This window comes from Asparagus officinalis, chromosome 2 (assembly GCF_001876935.1).
Source record: "Asparagus officinalis chromosome 2, Aspof.V1, whole genome shotgun sequence".
Lineage (NCBI taxonomy): Eukaryota > Viridiplantae > Streptophyta > Magnoliopsida > Asparagales > Asparagaceae > Asparagus > Asparagus officinalis.
Genome location: NC_033795.1, coordinates 7,335,528 through 7,347,631, shown reverse-complemented (window position 1 = coordinate 7,347,631; position 12,104 = coordinate 7,335,528). Strand labels below are relative to the sequence as shown.

The following is a 12,104-nucleotide window of genomic DNA, read 5'->3' as shown; positions in this document are numbered from 1 at the left end:
AAACCCGTAACCTTAACAATTAAAACCGTAACCTTAACAATTAAACCCGTAACCTTAACAATTAAACCCATAACCTTAACAATTAAATCGTAACCTTAACAATTAAACCGTAACTGTAACAATTAAACACGTAACCTTAACAATTAAACACGTAATCTTAACAATTAAACCCGTAATCTTAACAATTAAACTCGTAACCTTAACAACAAATCCGTAACCTACACAATATCATCAAATTAACATCATGATATGATATTATTATATATATATATATATATATATAATATAATATACTATATATAATAATATGAGTATATAGTAGTATATATATGATATATATATGGGTATATATATATATATATAGAGAGACGAGAGCGATCATGAGACGGAGGAGGGGGAGAGAGAGAGAGGGAGAGAAGAGAGAGAGAGATGGATGGTATGCTGGTCCCAAGCACACAAAGGTATCTTGGTATTGAGGTGTCACATTCTCCCGCGTCCACTCATTCAAATGTGTGAGCCACTTCACGATGGTTATGACGTGGCATGTAGATGTTATACATCACTACCAAGTCACAAAATTTATGCTTGGTACCAAGCGCCCGGAGGAAAAAAGATTACAAATATTTATTTACTATATAAATAAAAATATTTATATATATACTTATATATATATATATCATTATATTATAGTATGATATATATGGCGAACAAGCGATCTAACGGTTGATGCACCCTAGCTCCCACCTAGGACGCCGTAACCTAAAAATCACCATAGTTTCCTATTCTTTTTTTACCCGATACCGCTCCTCTGAACTTGATTTACACGCTTCTTTGACCCAAACACTACAACATTTCAGGGTAAGACCCGTCGGTGTTTTGACGCCTTTATCCACTCGCTGCCCAATTTAACGTTGTCGAATGAATAAAAACTCCTCTCTCCAGTGCTGTCAAAACGCACAACGGGTTCACCACAAATTGCGTTGTGTTTGGGTTTAGAACGTGTAGATCAGTTCACTTGACGGGCTCACACATTTGTTTCTTTAGGAAATGACGGTGACTTCGTACGGCCCGCTCCGGTGTGCCTTGACGGTCGCGGAGCCTACCCCTCCCTGTGTCACCTGTAGCATTCCACCTTTTCCACGTGATATATAGGAGGATACCTATATCATACTATATATAGCCTATAGTCATATATGTGAGGTATATATATATATATATATATATATATGATTCATAACCTTAACAATTGCCCCGTAACATTAACAATTAACTCGTAATCTTAACAATTAACCTGTAACTTTAACAATCTCCCAATACAAAAAAAAAACAAAAATAATAAAATAATCCTCATCAATCATTTTAACTATCATCTCAGTACATCATGATAAAGAGAGAGAGAATACGAAAATAATAAAATAATACTCATCATATTTTAATAAAAAAAGAAAGAGAAAGAGAATGGTATTATGGTCTTCATATATTTTAATCTCTTAGGTTTTGTGTTTTTGGGGCTTAGAGAACAGAATCTTTATTTTAGGAGTAAAATACCTGTTGACAAAGTTTTAGGGATGGTAAACACGTTTTCTTGGATTTTGAGGGCCGGAAACATCCCCTTTTTTTTATCCCCTTTTTAATTTATTGAAAAATACGGTTATGAAGCCAGAAATAGCCTCTCCAGCCTCCAATGAGTCTCCTCCACACACACTGCTGTTTCGAGAAGGCTAACGACACAGTGCTGCCCCCATACGGCACCGCTCCCCTTTTCCACCGCCCCACCGCCCCAGAAACTTAAAAAAAAAAAAAAAAAAAAAACAAGAAACAAGAAACCAAACCGAACAAAATCCTGAAAACGATGCTGTCCCCGTCCCACCTCCAAACCTAGTAAAAACCCTAGATACCCCGACGCGCGTCAGCAGCCATCGAAACCAATGAGGCTGGGCTGGCACCGTGCCCCGCTCGCCCTTTCGCGGTCGGCGATCTTGACGTCTCGGCGAGCGGCGGGGGGATAACGGACGACGCGGAGGGGCCGTTTTCCCCGGAGACGGCGAGGTTAGAGGACGGGGTGTTCAGGGGAAACGCGGTTGACTTACCGGACGACGATCCTAGGGTTAGGAGGAGGGTGAAGGGATTCAAGCCGGAGCAGATCTCGGTGTCGCTCTCGGCTACTCATGACTCTGTTTGGATCTCTTGGATCACTGGTAAAAAGGGGTGGAAAAAATGCAATTTTATGGCTCTTTCTTTCGCTGGTTTACGTGCATTTACCGTTAGTAATTTACTTTTTTCTTTTTTTTTAAAAAAAAAAACCAGAAATCGTTGAGGATAATGATAATAACGCTAAGTATACTAGAAACCAAATAAAGAGGCAAAAGTTATCAAAATGCGTGAGTCAGCACATTTCTATCTCGCAGAGCAAAAGTAGCTTACCCAATACCAATTTTGTATTACAAAGAAACAAAAGTGTAGGGTCCTTACTCGTAGTATCAGAACATGTGAGCAGGATTTGTAATTTAGTTTTGGCTGAATTGTAAATGGGGCGAGTGAATTATGCTGTCCTTCCAAGAATGCATGTTCATTTTTATTTTTATTTTTTTACCCTGATTGGGTAAAATCCAAGAAGATTATCGTCAAAGGTTGAAAATTTACATATTTGTTGATAGCAGCAATGGGGCCAAGTGAACTGTGCTATTATCTTAAGCTAGAAAGAAGTTGAGAACACTGTGGTGTGGAATTTGGGAATTTGAATAGAACTTTTTGAAAATTTGCTTATTTTCTATGTACTTCAGTATTCTTACCTTTTGGCTGGGGACAAGAAATCTACATGTTAATTCAGATTTGGATGCTTTGCACCACCAAAAAACAGTAGAAAGATTGTTACTTTTAATCACAATTGTCCATAGTTTAGTAAACAATTGTATTTTGTCTTGAATGAAATTTTGAAATAAATTCAAACAACGGGGGGATTTGAAAGTAATCATAACCATCAAAATATTAACAGACGATTATGGTTGGAGTAGTGATTTCTTCACTTATTTCTTAGCGGAGAGGATCCAAATCCATGTTAGCCATGCTGAACCAGAATTCACGAAATATAATGAATTCTGGTAGCTTCCTCTATGCATTTTAATATGTATTTCTTCTTATATTGGAACTTGATTGTATATTCTTTATAGATTTGTAAATGTACCATATTCTGTTTCTAACTAATTTTACTGAACAAAAAGCATATGAAATACTCTCTTCCTTGTTATCATGTTATCTTGTTTGAAAAGAATAAATAAAGGGAGTGATGACTAGTGCTCAAATAAAGTAGTTATCTTTTCTAGAGTCTTGTTGGTGGAATTGTGAAATATTTCTGTGGTAGTTGAAATTGTCTCATATTGTATGAAATTACTATTTATAACTTTTATCTAAGTTAAAAATTTGTGTGCTAATCTTGGTGTAAAAACCTTTTGATCTTTTTTCTTGTTAGTCTCCTTCAATTGTGTTTTCTTATTATATTAAATTGACGAAGATTTTGACGATTTAGATAATGTTCAATTTGTATGGTTTTTGGAGAATGGAGCTAGTGTCATGTCTGACTAGGATTTAAAGGGTGCTAATGCCCATTATTTGAGCTTCAAGCTGAAATGTTTCTCCTTCTTTCTAGTCAATACTTTCTTCTGGCAATCGGCTACATTAGTTATTTTAATTTAAAACGAGCATGATTTGTTTTGTTTCTCTACTGGTGTTTGATCTATTTGAAGCTTAGGCTCTATTTTTCCTGAACCTCAGGAGATTTTCAAATTGGGAAAAGAATCAAGCCTTTAGATCCTAAAAGTGTAGCCAGCATTGTTCGTTATGGAAGACGACGGCATTCTTTACATCATCAAGCCACTGGCTATTCATTTGTTTATAATCAGCTATACCCATTTAAAGGCCTTCAGAATTACACTTCTGGGATAATTCACCATGTTCGCCTTACAGGTACACTGCTCGAGCTTTTTTTGGTTGGGTAGTTATTTTTTTTCTCCATGTATTTTGGTTTTAATTTTCTTGTACTTCCTTCTTGACTTTCTAGATCTTAAATAATGAAGTAATTTTATGAATTTTCAATTGGCATAAGAACCCTAATTAAATAATTTTGATTTATTTGCATAGAAAGAGAGCTTGGACGAAAATAAGTGCATTAGTGTGTGTGTGAATGTTTGGTCACAGTCTACTAGATAAATGAGAAGCTCCTCCGATTTGGTAGCTATTTTACTATCTAATCCACATTCTTTCTCTGTGTTTCTTTGTCCAGAAAGAGACAATAAACAATCCAATATATTAACTTTCTGAATGAAAATAACATCTTTCTTTTCCTGAGTGATCAGGAATAAGATTGTGTTTAGTAGTTCCATAAGATGTTTCTAGAACTATACGGTGGGGAAGAGGATGTGTCAACAAAAAATTCAATGGAGTATAGAAGTAATCATGTTCGGACCCTATAAACAGGTTTTGTTTTTATAGTGATGGTGATGTCAGCAATTTTACACATCTGTAAGAAGTTCCCTTTGCTGTGCTGCTTTGAATCATGCATGTTAGGGTTTAGCAATGAATTCTAATCTCCATGCTCATTTATACCTTCTTATTCAAATTTTTTTACCGGGTCTGAAAGATTGAATTTGATGACAACTAGCAGCAGATGCTTGATGCTTTTTATGCTGATTACCAGTCAACATCATGATCTCATCCCCCCCTCAGGGTTAGTTATAGAGCTTTCTGTTTGCAAGGAAATGATATAAGATATCACTTTTCACGTATGTAGGATAGAAAGCACCCATAGAAGTAAGGAAATTGGATACCAACCAGCATAGATGTCATCTTCATGAAGGTGAAAGTCTTTAATTTGAATATGCTTACTTGCTCCTCTACTTTTCCACCAAGAAGGTTGGAAAAATCTATTAACTGGTCCTTTATTCGCATATACTTTGTTCCCTTACTTTTCGATCAAGAAGGCTGTGAAAAAAATCCATTAAGAAGTTGGCTTAGAAGTCCTACTGGCAAGACAATGGTTTACATGTTATGCCAATTATGTGTCAAATTGACATGCTATGGTAACTATGTACTAATCTGTCCTTTCAAATCCTTGGTAATCAGGCGTATGGATCAGCAATTTGACTTTCTTGGTAACCTTGGTAGGATTTTGCTTCAAGTAGATCTTCAATAGTGAAGTGAGGCAATAGAAATTTGTTATAGGTGTTAGCTCTTTGCATGAAGTGTGATTGAAACATGTAATTTTCTAAATGATGCTATTCAATGATAAATTTCTTTTTAGTTTCCTCCACCTACACATCCTTGTCTTCAACTCATAATGTGTGAGTATATACTATGTAGATTGACTCAATTTAATGGAAGTCCTATAGTCTTTTTTATGTTTATGTCTATAACATTTGCGATGATATCCACTGTCAAGGGATGGCTTCCTAGAAGTAGATCCTGCCCATGCCCATGTATCGTGTGCCGGAGTAAAGTCAGTAAACTACATCTAACATAATTCTTTGGAATTTTGAGGTGCCAGGACTGGGTGTCACTTTTTATTTCATTTTTTATTTAATGTTGAAAATTCTCTTTAAAATTTAGAAATGGGTTCCTTCGTAGTTTCCACTTATTCTTATTTAATGTAGTTTCTTTGCAGGACTTAACCCAGGAACAAAGTACGTTTATCAATGTGGAGACCCCTCTTTTGGCATGAGTCATATCCATGCTTTCAGGACCATGCCGGTTTCAGGACCTCAGAGTTACCCAGCACGAATTGCGATCATTGGTGATTTGGGTCTTACATACAATACTACATCCACAGTCGGTCATATGAGAAAAAACAAGCCTGACCTGATAGTCTTGGTGGGTGATGTTACTTATGCAAATATGTACCTGACGAATGGAACGGGAACAAACTGCTATACTTGTTCATTTAGTAACAGTACTCCAATACACGAGACGTACCAGCCACGTTGGGATTACTGGGGAAGGTAAAAGTTCTTCTTAGTCTTTGTTCATGTTCCAACATTCTCTTCCCAGCCCTTATTTAAAATAGTTATACTTAACATGTTTGTCTCATCTATCTGCCTATAATTTTCTATCTACAGTTGTCTTTCATTGTTGCTCAGTATTAATTCAAGTCTATATGCACACATGAAATTTGTAGGGAATGTTGAATCAAACTGTTGGAAGGCTTAAACATTTAAATGCAAAGAATTAAAACTTTACTGTTTTACTTTCTTGGAGAAGTGTCAAGGCTACAAGTATTACTATCAACTCATTCGCTGTATAATTTAAACATTGTGAATTTTTATAGTTGAATGAAACATATTTTATTGATTATTAGAGATGGATCATACTACATATAGGGGGGGGGGAGGTTGTATTTGGGCTTCCATTTTTAATTTAGTAAACTATACAAAAACGCCATTGATGTTGTCAGCTTGTTTGCTTCCTTTTATTTTCCTAATTTTCAATTTTATTAAATCATTGACATACTACCATGATTTTTGCAGTCCTCCTGGATTAAATATTTCATATCAATTCTTAATATTTTTTGTAGGTTTATGGAACCAACAGTATCAGAAATTCCTATAATGGTGATAGAAGGAAACCATGAACTAGAACAACAGGCTGAAAAGAAGACCTATGTATCATACAGCTCTAGGTTCGCATTTCCATCTGAAGAAAGCGGGTCATTTTCTACATTTTACTATTCTTTTAATGCTGGGGGAATACATTTCATCATGCTTGGTGGCTACATTTCTTATGAAAAGTCAGGTAAGTTTATCATCTATCTGTACGGGTTTGTTTTTTGTTCAACCCCCCTTCCCAACCCCAAAACAAAGCCTTAATGTTCTTGGCCCTGAAACATTCCAGAACCCAATGACACTCTTTTATCATTGAGTCTTAGTGACTACATAGGCTGTTTTCGGTCTTTATGTCTTAGATGTTATTCATATGGCATTCTTTAATTGCATTTTCTTCTTTTGCATTTATTCTTCTTCTTTGATTAAAACAACGGGAACAAGTCACTCTGCTATATTAAAAAGCTTTTAATAAGACAAAGGTAGGCTCTCCTTCTGTCTATTGAATATGACAGTTCACAATGTAAAGAGTTTGTTTCCACTTTCCAGTATCTATAAACATAAAAAAAACATTAACTGAAATATTGTAGTGCAGATCCAGAATCATGTCCCTGTAATCATTTTAAGACTTATTTGGCATTAGAACACACTTGGTTTCTGCTACAAAAATTCATATAGGATACTACAATTTTATTTATTTGAATTTATGTGAAAATGATCATTATATCAGGATACAGTCCAGATCAAGAGTGTGTTGATTAAATGTCATTTAGAATGACTAAGTAGAAACTAATTTTTTCCAACTTCATATTGCAGGAGAGCAGTACAAGTGGTTGGAGAGAGATTTGTCAAATGTAGACAGAACAGTAACCCCTTGGTTGATAGCCACCTGGCATCCACCTTGGTATAGCAGTTATGTAGCCCATTACAGGGAAGCAGAATGTATGAGAGTGGAAATGGAAGAACTTCTATACTCATATGGCGTTGATGTAGTTTTTAATGGTCATGTAAGCACATTATTCCATTTCAATTTTTTTTTTTCATCTGTTGCCTTCAATTGGCTCTGGTTATTTTCATGGAAGGGATAAGAAAGAAACTAAGAGAGTGAAAGAGGAAAATACTTTTCTAGTTTCTCTTTCTCCCTTCCATTTCACTATTTTCAAGTTACCAAAACTTGCATGAACTAGAAGAAAGTTGTAGCTTGAATTTTGCCAAAAAAGAAGAGAAGAAGAATCTCAAGTAACCAACAAATTATGTGAAGTTCTGACTTGTTTCTTATTTCCTTGTTTTGACTTGTTTCTTATTTCCTTTCCCCTTCCATGTTGGAATGTAATGGAAGTTTCTTGATGCAACGGGAATCTTACTTGCTAAAGTTTCACTCCCTGAAAGATTCTTAGCATTGAACACGACTAATGCCTTGCTAATAAGAATTATCTCAGAAATATTTATACAAAAACCAGCTTATTTATGTAAAGATAATTAGTCTATGTTCTTCGTAAACACAGGTTCATGCTTATGAAAGATCAAATCGGGTCTACAACTACTCCTTAGATCCATGTGCTCCACTTCATATTACAGTTGGAGATGGAGGAAATCGAGAGAAGATAGCTGTTTCTCATGCAGATGATCCTGGCCACTGCCCAGATCCATGGAGTGCGCGTGACTGGACTGGCAAATTCTGTGCTTTCAACTTCACCACAGGCCCTGCTGCTGACAAATTCTGCTGGGATCGTCAGCCTTACTATAGTGCATATCGAGAAAGCAGCTTTGGCCATGGAATATTGGAGGTACCTCTCGTTTGAAAATTTTAAAGCTTACTCTCACTCGGTACCCCAAAGTGTACCCTTCTTTTCGCTTTGATACCCAAAATATTTTTTTTAACACTTTGATATCCCAAATTTTCAATCCTGTTTCACTTTCATACCTCTGTGTAGATTCCATTCCAGTAGACTCTTTGTTAAATTTATATCATGTGCTTAGCATGCGAGACCCCCATCCATTGCTACAAAAACATTTGGTTATTTGAATCCCTAGCAACCGGGTAAAATGGACCTAAAATGCAAATTTAACAGAATATGTAAAATATCTAGGTAGTGTTGTCAAAGTGGAGTGGAATTGAAACTCTGGGGTACCCAAGTTTTTAATGAATGTACTTTATGTACCAAAGTAAAAATAAGCTGAAGTTTAGAGATAGTACTTCGTCTCTTAACTTCTCTCATATGTTTCACGTACTAGATGAGCAAGAGCTAACTGCTGAAACTATATATGTTTAGATGGACCATTTGCATTTGAGTTCCTTCTATACTCTGATTTGGTTTACCCTTCACATGTTAATAGACATAGAATGCATGACGACTTTTATAATGTCAGGTTTTAATTGTTTATCATTTGACAGTCTCAGTCTAAGTATATATTACTGTATTTTTATGAACCAATTATGGAACTGGAATCTTCCTTGCATATTCAATTTTTTCTATTGGTTTCTGTTGAAGTTATGCATGTTTATTTCCTAACTGAAATTAACTGAAACATGGGTACACTATGGACCTGACAAGTACTCTGCATATTTATATTCTACAACAAACAACAAATAATTCAAATGGTGTACGTTGCCTGTTGGTTCTGTGTTTCAAATCAGAATTAATATGTTTGTTCAATTTAGTTTTCCAACTTTTTCGCCCAATAAAACAATAATAATAATAATATAAAAAATAATAAATAAAAATAAAAATAAAATGGAAGATAAGTAACTGATATGAATCCTTTACGTGCTCTGCACCATCAATTTACTACCACTTTAACTGTGACATCTAGAGTTTTTTGAGTATTGGTTTGCATCCTGCAAAATTAGGGTTGCAGGAGCACTTGAAATCCTACAGATCATCCCGTGACACTTCATTTGAAGTGTTTTTAAGATATGCCCTCTTCATATTATTCCTATTTTGATGTACTTTCTCAGACTTTCTATGCGTTTTTCCCAGGTAAAGAATGAGACTTATGCATTATGGACATGGCACCGGAACCAGGACCTTTATGGAACTGCCGGAGATCAGATTTACATAGTAAGACAGCCTGACATGTGTCCTTTCCGACTGAAGTCAACAACAACCAACACCCAAAACTTAGAGAAATCATAGGGAATCAGTACTCGAACCTTAAGCCAGTGTTGACTGATGCCCAAAACTTACCTTCTTTTATTGGCAAGTTCTTGTGATCTATATAAGCATGAATCATATCAAAGATTCATAAATAATTTTTCGAGTAGATGTGGTGATGTTTACATCCACCGACCAAGTCTTGGTCTGATGTATTGTTGATGTGACATGCATCAATGCCATTACACCAGATCATTATTGTTAGCCATAGACATGATACGATGTTGCTTATTAGTGCACTATCTAAAAGAAGCATAGTAGAAAAGCAGATGAATGCTGCGTATTGTGGACTTGAATTAATACAGGATATGTTGGGGAATAATAGTGTGTATATATGAGCTTCAAGAAAGCTTCAAATGGGATGTATAGCGTGTAAATACCTGTATTTGCGTTGTACGTACGCTTGTATACCTTATTGTGTGATATCTAATGGTGTTATCTCCCTTTCAGCTTCCAAGTGCTAATACTATGTCTAATGTCGTTCTTTTGATTATGTTCTTCATTCAATTTTGTATAAATTTCTTTAATTGAGTTAAAAAGGATAATATGTTTTCAGTATCTGTTTCTGTTTAAGAGGCCTTGGTTGCTATTTATGTTGTTGCAATGCTTTTGCATTGATAATTACTTTTACCATTTTGGTGTGTTACTTATTGTCTTCACCTCTCAAAGGAGAGAGGACTAAATAGCTAATTACATGGAAATTTCGTTGTTAACGGAAGTTTTGCTTTGATGAGGAGTCACCATTTAGGGTGAAGATGCATTAGAAGGAAAATTTGTGGTTTTAAATTGGCTAAATATTGCATACAGCTTCTGAGGCATTGTATAATTTGGTTTTTGAAAGGTATGCTGCCAAGCTTCAGAATCTTTCACCTCCACAAATTGGACCATCTTCCCAAATTATACTCATTCACTACATTATGAACAAAGTACAGTTCCAGTTGTCTGAAGGTCTAAAATGACACTAAAATTAAGAGTAGTGCTTTTTGGCTCGCGGGTTAGGCAACTCACACTCAACTCGCAGAGATGTGGGGCCCACCCCCCTACTCCCTCTCTGCGAGTTGGGCGCGAGTTGTCCAACCTGTGAGCCAAAAAGTTTTTCCGTAAAATTAAGAGAGAGAGAGAGAGAGAGAGAGAGAGAGAGAGAGAGAGAGAGATTAACTTCTCCTATGGACATATGTTGTTGAGGAAATAATCTTCCTATGGACATATGTTGTTGAGGAAACTCGCAAGGAGTCCTTCGCGTTCAACCAACGCTCGTTTATGTTTGGATAATTATGTGACGCATGCTATAGCACATAGTATGGATGTTCTTGTAGTCACACGGTAACCTGGAGAGAATTGTTCTCTCTCTTTTTTTAGTGTTACTAGTATAGTGCACGTGCTTTGCACGAGAGCATTATCTATTTTGTTTTATGTTTTTCAAATTTTTTTTGTTCGCTGCAAAATAATGAAATGACCTATATAGCAATATAAATTTTAAACACTTACAATTTTGTTTAAATGAATAAATTATACGATAAAATTGCGTATAAAGAATTGTATGATTAACTATTATAGTTTGCATAATTGCTACAATTTATTCGTAATTTATTAAAATGATTATAACATATCAAACAAATTTCTTCTTTTCTAAATATAATAATAGTATACATAGCATGATTACAGTACTATTAGTAACTACATTTTAATTTCATAATTAGTTTATTATATTATTAGTAAATAATTTACTGAATTGTGTATATTAAATTACAATATAACTTATTAATTTAAAAATATTATTAAAATCATTATACTATTAATACTATTATGATTATAATAAATACAAATTGTCTTTCAATACTATTATCATCCTTTTAAAGGCTAATAAGATGTAAGGTAAAAAATAGTTGTCCATAAGAAGTGAAACCCAGAGGCATAAGGCATAAGCCTAATGAATTGTTATTATTTTTAAATTTTCTAGAATTTTAAATATTATGTGAAGATAAATTTCAAATTTTCTATTAAATAACACAATCAAATAATAAAATAATAATGTCACCAAAAGATTTTGAATAAGTGAGGAAATGCATAATTAATAAGAGGTTATATATAATTAGTGAATAATTAGTCACAACTAATGTCACATTCGAGAATTATCAAATTTAAAAGGGTAAAATTGAAAATCAAAAGTTTTGACAAGGCAATCATCTTTTATATATAGTATAGATTATTTCGTATGATGTGTTTTCATTCTGACATTTGGTTTAATGAATGAGCAGTTTTTTCCATCAAAAAAAAAAGTTCTAAATTATGCCCACTTTATTAAAAGTAAAAGACAAATGCGAGAAAGACGACCATCCAATTTCTAAAGAGAAGAATAAAC

At 34.7% G+C, this 12,104-nt stretch overlaps 1 protein-coding gene across 1 annotated transcript; it reads left to right on the top strand.

The window, feature by feature from the left end:
- Positions 1,467 to 10,195, top strand: LOC109830766 (purple acid phosphatase 15-like). Its single transcript, XM_020398128.1, has 8 exons — positions 1,467 to 1,571; positions 1,895 to 2,198; positions 3,772 to 3,963; positions 5,657 to 5,990; positions 6,563 to 6,780; positions 7,404 to 7,594; positions 8,093 to 8,374; positions 9,569 to 10,195. Exons 1-8 carry the CDS (start codon positions 1,467 to 1,469, stop codon positions 9,722 to 9,724), a joined length of 1,782 nt encoding a protein of 593 aa, XP_020253717.1. The 3' UTR covers positions 9,725 to 10,195.